General features: G+C 43.6%; 1 protein-coding gene across 2 annotated transcripts in view; it reads right to left on the bottom strand.

The window, feature by feature from the left end:
• Positions 1 to 12628, bottom strand: part of STX8 (syntaxin 8) — a 238014-nt gene that overhangs the window by 208879 nt on the left and 16507 nt on the right. For both annotated transcript variants that reach the window (XM_024748471.1, XM_024748472.1), the window contains exon 4: positions 7772 to 7882. In XM_024748471.1, the coding sequence (XP_024604239.1) occupies positions 7772 to 7882 (111 nt within the window). The remainder of the gene's footprint in view (positions 1 to 7771; positions 7883 to 12628) is intronic.

The raw sequence follows: 12628 nt of genomic DNA on the forward strand, positions 1-12628 counted from the left end.
AGGTATTTATAAAAGATACTGGAAAAATAAAAGATTTTCATTCAGTGAGCAAACAGTTATTAACCACTGTGTTAGGTTTTGGTCCCCGTCCTCAAGGTATTTAAAGTTTAGATGGAGAAACAAAATATAGGCTTGCAAAAATATATATATATATTAAAACCACATGGCTTCCCTAGCTAAATCAGCTGCCCACTAATATTCCCTCAAAGCACAATATCTTTTTCTGCTGAACTGATTTTACTTATTTGTATGAATCTTTAATTCATGTCTTTCTCGCTGAACTGTAAAGAGCTCAAATGTAAAAACTAGATTTTGTTTGTTTTGTTCAGGGTTTTTTTGCCACCACTCATGACAGGCACTCAAAAGAAAAGCTTCCATTTACATTTTTTATTCCTTAACTAGTTTATTAAATTATCAGAGAAATTTAATATTCTTGACTGCACTTAAACCACCTTAGTTCAACTATCCTTGGGGTCACACAGAGAGAGAGAAGCACATCTTTACTGATTTCAGCATATCCTTTACATGCCAGATGACCCAGAAAGTTAGTGTATTTCTGGGGCATAAGTAAAAAGGATAAATTATTATGGCTTATCCGTTGTCTCACAGCTAATGATGCAGGAGTATATTCCTCAGAGATTTCCTACTTCTGGAAGAGTCAGTTCGTCATGTGTTCATAAACTTCAAGCAACAAAGTATAAACGAATAATTTTTTAGGAAATCTCAGTACTATCAGATGGAAATCATCCTTCTTATAAATCAAGCTTTAAATTGAAAGAAAACATTCAATGATCTAAAATGGTAGAAGAGCAATACTTTTAATGGAATATTCAATGTAAATTTTTCTTTTGCCTCCCAATACAGTGAAATGAAATATAAATTGGAAGTATATATATTTTTAGCAGCTCCAAGGAAAAGTAAATATCTGAAATTAAATGTAAAGCTCACTCTAAGAAAATGTGAACATTTCATTTTCTTCTATTCTTTTGATGTTAGCAGTTGGTCTGCTTGTTAATATAGGATTCCTGACACATTACCATCTCAACCTCTAAATAACTTCCTATTTCCTATAATCCTCAATATACTTGGTGGTGTGAAGATTAAAGCTTACCCAATTAGCCACCCAGTACAGCCGAGTTAATCACATAATCTCTGAGATGGTCACAGAGCACTGAAGTATGCAAAGATTTTTTTTTCCCTCTTTACAAAGATTTAACTAATTGTGAGAATTGGCAATGCTCTCAAATATAAAGGGCAGCAGGGTTTTCAATCAGAAGCTGTGTCACTGCTTTATAAATTAGGGCTTATCTTCTTCCAAGAGACATTGTTACAGAGACTTCTTTAACAAGTTTCCAAATGTCCTCAATTAGTCAACCATTACTTACTGAGACCAAGTCTCACATCAAGGCTTACTGCTTTAGAATAAGGATCAGTAATCCGTAAGGTAAAACTCAGACTCCGTCACATGACAGCTACGCATTCAATTATGGGATTCCTACACTCGTGTCTGTTTAAAGGAAATGTTAATCCAAACTGAAGTTTGACAATACTCTCCTCTCCTTAACAAGTCCACATATGACGAGGAAGAGGAAAGAGGAGGAAAGTTTTGGGGGGCAGGGGATGGCAAAAGGACTCCTGAGAATGAGGGATGGGGGAGAGAGAGAAAGCAAAGACTTGGGGTGAGAAGAGGAGGACACAGAGGAAACCAGAGAAGAGGGAAGAGCTCGGGAGGACAGGGAGGGTCGACAGTTTTCAGGGAGTCCTGGTTGGGTCAACTGATCTTGCAGTGTTGCCGCCAGTTATTACGGGGCTTCGAACTACCGATTAGCAGATCACCCCCAGTTCTCCAACAGTACCTGTGGTGATGGTCTAGCATGAATGACAAGATGTGCCAGAGAGAGGTCTATAACATTTTCCAGTTCTGATAAGGTTTTCTGACCAATGTGCTTCTGTAGGTTGTGACCTAAAAGCAAGACGTGAGCCACCCCCCACCCCCAGTGACAAAGCAACCCACAATGATATCAAGAATGACAGAAGCCATCAAAACCTGGAGGAATCCAGAGATTAGGGAAGCAGACAGAAACGATGGAGGAGCCCAGAACTAGGAATCTGCAGGACTGAAGAAATCTTTGCGAGTCACTGGAGACCCTAAGAGCAACCGACGGGCAGGGGAGGGAATGAGGTTTCTCCAGGGACAGAGCTGAAAGGTCCCCGACAAGGTCTCAGAAATGACCGGGCAGCCTGACAGTCAGGAGGTGGGAGGGCAAGATCGAACTGGGAACCCAAACCCAATTCATGTCTACAACTGAATTCAGATCCTCAGAAGGCTAGGTCCAGGCAAGAGTTATTTGGGTATGGGAGGTTGGGGAAGGAAGGGGAGGCCTCAAAGGTGGGAATTCGGGGTTTAAAAAAAAAAAAAAAAAAAAGGCAAAAGTAACTCTGACATGGGCATGTGGGTGAAATCAAAGACTGGAAACTCTGACCTCAGATCTAAGACAGTCTACTTCTAGCAATTTCCTTGAGTTTAACCTGTGTTCGCGCACACACTCATCCATACACGCACTGCCTGCCTCCATCAACTCTGCACTGCTGCCATCCTCCCTGATGAGCTGGGGTTGGGCAGTACTATCTAGGTGTTCATTTCACAGCCCTTGAGTAGATTTCCGAGGGCTTCCTCTACATAAGAATTTGAGAATGGTTTTACCTTGTATGCATTTCCTTACCGATCAGATTCTCCTAGAATGTGTGTAGGACTTACTTTTTGGACAATTATGGGCTGAACTGTGTCCGTCCCTCCCACCCCCCCCAACCCCGGCAAAACTCATTCGTTGAGGTCTTAACCCCCCAGTAATCCAGAATGGAACAATATTTGGAGATAAGTTCTTTAAAGAGGCAGTTAAAGTGAGGTCACGAGGGTGGGCCCTAATCCAGTAAGAAAAGGAAATTTGGACACGGACACACATGCGGGTATGACAGAGGAGAAGACAGAGGGGAAAACGGCCATCTACGAGCCGAGGAGAGAGGCCTGGAACAGATCCTGCCGTCACGGCCCTCAGGAGGAACCAACTCTGAAGGTGACACCTTAACCTTGGACTTCCAGCCGCCAGAACTGTAAGAAAATACATTTCTGTTGTTTGAGCCACCCGGTCTGTGGTACTTCATTACAGTAGCCCTAGCAAACTAATACAGACAGGTATACACAGACATGGGTCTAAAGCAATCCTAGCCTGACAAGGATTCACCAATAATTCACCTTCCAGGCCACCTACCATTATCTTTCCTCTTTCATACCTCAGTGACTTACGGACTTTCTTCACGGTGAGCAGTATCTAATTGCCGCACTGGTTTCTCATTCTTGGGCACATTCCGTGGTGCCTGGAATGGACCGTCACGGTCTTGCTCTATCCATTTTACCTCATCAAGCTAATCCTCAGAAGTCATGTCTCCTCTACAGGGCTCACACACTTGTCAACTCTTCTGCAAGCTTACTTTGAATTACTCTAGATTTCTGTGTCTGAATAAAACATCTATGGTTCCCTCAAAGCTTCATCTTGAGAGCATGGAAATCAGCCTGGCCGGTTACCTTCTTTATTTCAAACCCTCAGGAATTAGTTACCCCTGCTTCAGTTTCCCCTCAGGCTGGTCTTTCTGTCCCTGGCCAGCCCAACCATTCACCAATAAGCAACACCTGCAGGCCCACCAGGTGGATCAGCCTTAAACAGGAGGAGCAGGGGGCGTCCTGGTGATAGGACTTCAGAGGCCTTGGTGGGCCTCCATCCGACACACCTCTGCTACTGACCTGCTAAATTCCCTAAAATCTTCCTACTGCTTCATTTACTTTGGGCTCAAGGAGGCTTCAGCTAACCTCCTTACCTCCAGGAAGGTAAGTCGTTGCCATCATGGATTCCATTGCTAGAATCAACGTGCGACTGTTTACCATCAAGACCACAGCCAGCAAGCCGGGCACTGAGGAAAGGGACACAGAAGGAGCCGTGGGAGGTGAGAATAGGAGGGAGGAGAACCAGGTGCAGAACATGAAACGAGACTGGTCAGGGAGGCCAGGTCCCCCTCAAGCACTCATCTTGTAGTTGTAAAGGCTTTAGAGCTTACAAAGCCCTTCACGTTCCAATCACCTCACCTGGTCCAAACAATGAAAAAGAGGCAGAACACACACCCTCATTTTCAAGTCAATGATTCTGAAGCCCAGATGGCTGACTAGGAGGCAACAGAGCCGAGCGCTTCTAATTCCTGGTCCAGCTCTTCTTACAGTGCAACGGTTAAGAGTTCCCATCTGAAGATACAGATCCAGAGGAAATCCAAACTCGGAGACTGATCAGTCCTAGTACCATGTGCAAGTTACCTGACCCCTCCAAGCCTCAGCTTCTCTCCTGTAAAGTGGGATGTTATAAAGATCTGAGCGCAGGCACGCACAGCTTAGCATAGCGCCCGACACACAGAAAACACGCAGGTGTGAGCCATTAGCGCTCATCTCTCGGACCCCGTGAGAGAAAGCAGTGGTTCTCACCCTGCCACCCACCCCCGAGGAGCTCCCCGCCGTGTTACGGCTACCCAGGCCGCCCGCCAGACTACTCGTTCAGACTCTGCAAGTATATGGTCTGGACGCTTGTCTTTTTATTTTTTTTATTGTTTTTAAAGCCTCGTGGGTGATTCTGATGCTGAGTGCCACAACTAAGAACAAGTGATATAAAGCACTATTTCAAGCTGGAAGGGGCATTCAAACCGCCTGAGGATCTTGTTCAAATGCAGATTCGATCGAGTAGGGCGGGGGTGGGGCCTGAGACTACATTTCTAAACACAAACCCAGGTGACGCTGAACCTGAACAGGTCGGGCTTTAAGTAGCAAACAGATTGTCACAGGAGAGAAGAGGGGTGACCGAAAAGAGATGGGGGTGACCAGCAATAGGAGTAATTTTGACATACTGAGATCTAGAGAAGTCATTCTGGCTTATAGACGAGTTAACTTGAATTTTACGCTACCTCAAACAGGCTGTTTGTGGCCTATCAAATATACACTGTACACCTGTTTTAATCACTAAAGGAAAGGGAAGACTAACCAGAAGTAAAGACCGTCCATGTTAAAAATAAAGATTAAAGGCTCCTCTTCCTGGGACGCCAACGTTAATCCTCCTTTGATAAGATTCACTTCCCAGGTGCCAAGTCCATCCTGTACCTGCTGTACGTACACATCCCGGTCTGTTTTTTTGAAACCTTGAAGAAATGTATCCCTGACTTGTTTAACGTACTTTGTTCTGACAAGATATAAAACTGTGCTAAAAACCCTGCTTCTCTGGAGCTATTTCTTAGAGTGATTTGGGAAGCAGGCTTCTGGGCTAGTCCTCAGTTATGGCTCCAATAAGACTCTCTTCTATTATCATTTTTCGTCGACCCAAGTGAGGGGTGGGGACCAAAAGTCAACCATACCCCCCAGGAAGACCTAAGGCCCAGACTCGGCGGCGACCACTGTGCAGGCCGGACCTCGCTCGCTGGTAACTCGCTCCTCTTCCTCTGCAGCCACGTCGGACAAACCCGATAGGGCTGAGATTGAGAAAGTCGGTAAGTCGAAATTGAAGAAAACAGAAACGAAAGAGAAAAACCCACTGCCTTCAAAAGAAACGACTGAACAGGAGAAGCAAGCAGGCGCGCCCTAAGGAGGCGCGCGCCACCAACATGCCCTGGACATTCCACAAGCATTGCCTTATCTTACTTCTCGTAGCTGTTTAACTTCGTAAGATGCAAACAGGTTGGATCAAGTTTAAACGACTGTGCTGCCCCTTTTCACATCAAAGAATGGAGAACTCCTGACAACGAAGGCCGCGCCCGCCTCTCCCATCCACCTGTCTGGCCGGCAGGAAAGGAAAAGAACTTGCATGTTGGTGAAGGAGGAGGCTGGGTGGGGCGACAGTGAAATCTAGAATAAAGAGTAACCTGGGCCAAGGTGTCCTGTGGGTTGTAAAATGCAGCTTAATCAGGGTGCCATTTTTTGTTGTTGTTCAAATGATTTTAATTATTGGAATACACAATTTTTTTTAATATTCAAGTTTTAAAACCTGGGGGAAAAAAGACCTAAGGCCCAAGTGGGCGTCTTCAATATCATTAAACAACAATGAAGAGAAGCAGAGCCTGACACACAGGAGGCTCTCACCCAACAGTCACCGTCACTAGTCATCAGAACGGCCACCTCCACGACAGAGAAGGATGTCCGTGTCTTCTCCTCCTCCAACCATCACCTCTACTTGGCCCCTCCTCCCCTACGAAATGTGCTTCTCCCGCCCCACGCTACCTTCACTACATTTCTGGACTTCGATGTGAAGACCTGCCCTGACGGAGGGCACTCTCTCCTCACCCTGGATCCCCTTGCTCACCGGTTCTTTTTCACCAGCCCTGAATCACCACCTTCACCCTCCCACTTCACTCCTGCATCTGCCCGAGCAGTGTCCGGCACCACGATGGATCAGCCAGCTCACCGGAGGCTTCGGCGTCCGCTTACAAACGCTGCCCAGGACACAGCTCCTCCTTCCCTAACTCCTGGCTTTTATTTCTCCAAACGAACAGCTCCAACGTTTCCTCTAGCTTCCCGAATTTCAACGTTTCTTTCCACAAACCTTGGATCCCACGCTCCAGAGAAAGCTAGGACCGATGGGCAGCCAGCTCATCTTCTTCTGCTCGCCCTTGGGCTGTGGTTTTTCAAGCCTGGCTGCAGATCAGAATCACCTGGGGCCCCTCTATGACCACGCCCTCCACGCCCCTGGATTTAATTGTCTGAGGCTGAGCCTCGTTAAAACCTCTAAAAAAAAAACACCGCCCCTGGGAAGCAGTATGACTCCTAACCAGGAACAAGCTGCCGCCCCACAATGAAGGAAGGCATCATCACCTCTGTGGGGAAGGCGGGGAGAGGAGGGTTTTATCCTCATCTCAACTGTGATGGTTCCCACAATGACGTTAAGAGAGTTCTAGAAGCCGGGGGGAGGCCAGTTCGAAAGATGTCACAATTTATACTTCATTAACCTCAGCTGGGAAGGCCGGACCGCTTCTCTGGGTTCTTCCAGCAGAGCCGGGTACAGAGCAGCTGACAACTCTGTAGAGTGTGAATTACTCTCCAGCAAAGAACAGAAGAATCCAACGGCCCCACGCCTCTAATTCCATGAGCCATGGACTGCAACCTTTAGGACACATTTTTATAACAAGTCAATTTAAAAAAATCATTTTCAGGGACTTCCCTGGCGGCCCAGTGGTTAGGACTTCACCTTCCAAAGCAGGAGGTGCCGGTTCGTGCGATCCCTAGTGGGGGAGCTAAGATCCCACATGCCCCGTGGCCAAAATACCAAAACATAAAACAGAAGCGATATTGTAACAAATTCAATAAAGACTTTAAAAATGGTCCGCATCAAAAAAAATCTTTAAAAAATCATTTTCCAACACAGATAAGAACATGATTTCTAGAGTTTAAAAGGCAGCTAACATAGCAGAAAGGTCAACCTAAAGAATGAAAAGACATTTTCTGACTTTGTATTATACCTAAATAGCCTTCCTCCAAGATGGGATTCAGCTGAACATATCTGGTTTATTAAATCTAGAAATTTAATGAAAACTACATTGCATAGAAAATGACAAACACTATAAATGAACAGACTATATTTTACTAGTTAAAGAAATTTTAAAGAAAGAAATTAAGCCATTCAGGAAATAGCTGTAACCTCTGCAAATAAATTTCACCCACCACATAAACCCTGTAAAGGAAAAAACATCGTACCTGATGAGATCTGGTTCTGCACCCTCGTTCTTAAAGGATGTCAGAAGTAGTCTCTCTCGAGTTACAAGATCATCCAAAAGGTTCTGTCTTCGGTCTCCTTCGAGCTGTGTTCTGCAGGCATCTCGTTAAGGTCCAAGAGCAGGTGAATTACCTCATTTGACCTATTACCTTTAGTGAGCTCTCCAAGTCAGAAAGGACTGTTACAGGCTCTGATCAATCCTACCCAGAAGAGGCCTGAACCAACCTTCTCCTGCTGCTCTAACCTCAGACCTCACTGATCCTTCCAGTAAAGGACCTGGACAGAACCATCGCAGAGGGACTTAACAAACACTGACACAGATCCGCCACACGAGATCCTTCACTGAGAAATACAGTTGGTAAACACGATTTTCCTCCCAGCGGCCACCCCTGAAACGTCCTTCCTCTCAACAGAGCAATGTGACTCAGGGAGTCATCAGGCTTTGAGCTTTAGGTCACAGTGGTCAAGGGTTTTTCCTGGACGCTAATACCCTAAGATACTCTGCTAAAAAAGGAAAAAGAGAAAGGAAAGTTTTCTATGTTGCCCCCTTTCTTCCATGTTAATGAACACCTATTAACACACCTGGAATGTATTTTGTAAAGGGCTACTTTACGCAACAGATTTGCTCTAAAAAGCTGTTACCATCGGCTCATTAAATACATTGCATGAGCTTTAATTCTCAACAAAATTACAAAGAAATAATCATATTTTAATGTGTTAATCTACTAAGCATGCTTGACTAGGAGTCCAAAGGCCAGCTAGTCCTATTTTGATCATTACCTATGATCCTGAACCAATTACTTCACCTTTTTGAATTTGTTTCTTCATATGGCACCCAGATAATCTCTCACACCTCCTCCGGCACAATCCATGGCCACAGTTTTCCTGGTTCCAGTAAAAGTGAGACTACTACTTTGGATTTCTGGATTTATAGATACTTGTCCTTTCAAGAGGGGATATTAAATCCTGCATTTAGGCCCCAGAAGTTTGAGAACTTGGCAGAATCAAGTAAGTTTCCCTGGGTGGGAAAACCACGGCCCAGTGAATCTACTTTTGTTGATCATTTTGAATAGAAAAAGCTGGCCAACTATTAAAAAAAGCAAATAAACCCATCAAAAATGTTCCCCAGTAACAGACACTAGTTAGAAAAATCATAAATCCCCCCCAAACCAATGTAACTAAGGGGTGTTAGTGACTTTGACTACTTAAAAAATAATAATGGATACATTCTCTCAACATTCCAGAATGCCACGCTTTCCTAAGAAAAATGACTACCATCGCCTTTCCGTTTCCTGCTTGACTATAGTCATTAAGAACCCATCTTGGAAACCGTGAAGTAGCAACTGTAACTAAGAAACAGTGAGCTTAAGTCCTTCCTCTGTACTAATAAAAGGGTCAAATATTAGCCTTCTGATCAATGCAACACCAAGAATAAATATCAATGTGTTTCAAATCAGTGGCAAATTGTCAATAAAGCAGAAGCCTCTTCTATCTAAAAAAACGCTCCTGGGGGTGGGGAGAGACAGAACCTATGTCATGAATTATACAGGACAAAACTGAATTTTAATCATGGAAAACTATTAACGATATCACAATGCTGATTACCCTTGTCTTCTGTTCTACGCTCAACCTACTCTGGCAACCTGTGGTTTTGTTGGGATTTAGTTATCCAACCATCCAAGCGAGCATAAGCTGAACGATAATCCAATATTACAATTAAGCACAGATCTGACTGGCTCAGGGGTTTAAACATAAAAAGTAAAATTACATATCATTAGAAGACGACTTTGGAGAACTTTCTGATACTCTCAGAGTAAGAAAGATCTTTCTAGTCAAGAATGAAAACCCAGAGGCCATGAAGGAAACACTAAATCTGGCTCTATAAAAAATTTAAATATCTGCAAAGTAAAATTACAAGTGACAAATTAATAGTGGCAAATTTTAAAACAGCAAAGGATATAACAGGGCATAGAAAAAAGAAACAACAATAATGCCAATCAAATGAAAAAAAATGCAGTTTCACATTAGTAAAAGAAATGCAAAGTGAACCGTGCTATCACTTTCACCCATCAGGTAAGAAACTACGACAGGGCGGTTCTGGAAAGGGGCAAGGAACCAAGCACTCTCAGACATCCTTGGTGGGAATGGAAATGGGTTCAACCAATTGCCCCATTGCCTTCTGTATACATAACAAAATTTAAAAGGCACGTTCTTTCAACAGGAATTTCTCCTGCAGATATATTCACATGTCTATACAAAGATGTAGGAACAAAGATGTTCACTGCAGCATTATTTATAATAGCCAAATATTGGAAACATTCTAAGGTCCGTCAATAAGGAACTAGCACACCTCTACAATGGTATGTTTTGCAGCCCCCCAAAAAAAAGAGAGAGAGAAGAGGAAAGCTCTTTATGTATCGATGATAATGATAATTAACATTTCGGAGCACTTACTAAGTGCTACATAAGTTATGTGGTACGGAATAATCTCCAAAATAGTGTTAAACAAAAAGAAGCAGCAAACAGCTAATCAGTGAATAGTATGTTCCCACTGCATACATTAAAAAAAATCAGAGAAACATATATGTTTGTATATACACTTAAAATTTATGGAAGGATACAGAAAGAGTTGCCTCTAAGGAAAGGGAACTGGGGATTCAGGGTGTAAGGGAGACTTACATCCCATCCAATATTGTTTTGGACTGTTTGACTCTATCAAATGCTAATTAACAAAAAATTTCAGAACCAAACGTATAATATGATCCCTCGGTAGTCAAAAGCATTTTATATTTACACGTGTATATATTTGTTCATGCCTAGAAAAGTCTGTGATGGCAGGTACCAACCATTAACACATTAACTATGAAAGAATGAGCTGGAATAGGATGGGGATGGGGAAGAGAGAGAAGAGTCATTGGTTAAAAATAAGAACTATAGGGCTTCCCTGGTGGCGCAGTGGTTGAGAGTCCGCCTGCCGATGCAGGGGACATGGGTTCATGCCCCTGTCCGGGAAGATCCCACATGCCGCGGAGCGGCTGGGCCCGTGAGCCATGGCCGCTGAGCCTGCGCGTCTGGAGCCTGTGCTCCGCAACGGGAGAGACCACAACAGTGAGAGGCCCACGTACCACAAAAAAATAAAATAAAATAAGAACTATACAGGTAGAAAGTACTTTTTTAATAAAAACAATAAAGGCAAGTTTTAAATTTAGCAAATATTAGATATAAACTAGTTGAGAATAAATTAACAAAGAACATCAATTTTAGGAGCAATAAAACTTGGTGATTATGTTTTGAAGATTAGTAAGTGAAGAACAGAATCACAGACAGCTGATGCTAGGAGAGGCATATCCAAGTCTCTTGTTCTTCTGACCAGGAAACCAGGGCCCTGGGCAGCTGGTAATGACAATAGTGGGCTAGAGCCCAGCTCTTTCCAGTCTAAGTCAGGGCTTTCCTACCACCTCATGTGGGGCTTGACCACCAAACGTTCCAGGGGCTCCTCCACCCTGAGGCCCCCAGTACTGCTCACTTAACTTTGCCACTTCTTAGCATCCTGTTAATAACAATACTGGTAATATTAATTCAGAATATTCCCAGAGACTCCCTGTAAATCCGGGACAACTGGAAAACTGTCCAGTTAGGAACACTCACTCTACCTCTTTGTTCTGTTTTTATTTTAACCTATTAAGAGAACAGAGCATAAGGAGATGGGGGGGAGGGTAGAGGAGGTTGAAGAGAATAGATAGATGCACAGCCCTTCTGCATAGCACACTTACTATACAGAAGTTGTTGTTAACGAGAGGTCAAAGAATCGTCTAGGCAGTGGTGACACTGCATGGCTGTGGTCTCATGGTAGTTGGGGGAAGCGACGACAGGGTAAGGAAGGACAAGTAGAACACAGGGCACACAGTCAGTGGCCAGACTGGGACCTCCTCTTCCACCAACGTGGTAAATAACCAAGGAAGAAGGTCAGAGAACAGACAAATAAGGAAACAGAAGAGCTAGCTACCATGGTACTTTTTCATCAGCTAGGCTGACGTTACGTGTAATTATAACCAGTTCATGGCAATGCAACGCTGCAAATGAAACTGGGTCCTGATTTCGTATCACCAATACCCATGACCAACGTGCCTCAGCCCATTTTCTCTGCTATAACCTGGGAAGCACTTCCAACCTACGATGGAGTGGGCTGAAGATGGTGCTGGACCCAGGGGATGCCCCACCCCCACTCTAGCTCCTGGAGTTTCTCCTTATTTGGTAGAAGGCTTAAGAATTTAGGCAAGTCTTACGTGCAAATTAATTGCTCTGCAGAAGCATAATTACTTCCCACTGCCGCAAGAAGGACTGCACAGAGACAGTTTAAGGCCCAGAGGCCAGACGATTTTTCTGGCTCACATAGTACTTCATCCCTTTCATTTTACTATTTTCTTTTTAAGTTAACAAACTCTGCTGAATATCTATTATGTACCTTATCTTCCTCAAAGCACTGATCATATTTTGCAATCTTAATACTATCACTATCTGTGTGCTTTGATATACCCTTCTTACTTGATTATAAACTCCATAAAAGGACTACCTGTAAATTCTCCAAGATGGCTGTAATTTTAACAATGATAAAACAGTAAGTAGCAGCTAATCCTCGAGGAGGGCTTACTTTATGTGAAACACCTTCTATGCATATAATTTAATCCTCCCAATAATCCCGTAAGCCGGGTGTACTTTGATTATCCCTATTTCACAAATGAGAAAACAGGCACAAAGAAGTAACTTGCCCACAAAGGGTTAATAACTATCTTTTATTTAACACCCACAATTATGGGGGTAGCTTGTCCTGTGAGATG

Source organism: Neophocaena asiaeorientalis, unplaced genomic scaffold (assembly GCF_003031525.2).
Source record: "Neophocaena asiaeorientalis asiaeorientalis breed wild unplaced genomic scaffold, Neophocaena_asiaeorientalis_V1.1 scaffold543, whole genome shotgun sequence".
Taxonomy (NCBI): domain Eukaryota; kingdom Metazoa; phylum Chordata; class Mammalia; order Artiodactyla; family Phocoenidae; genus Neophocaena; species Neophocaena asiaeorientalis.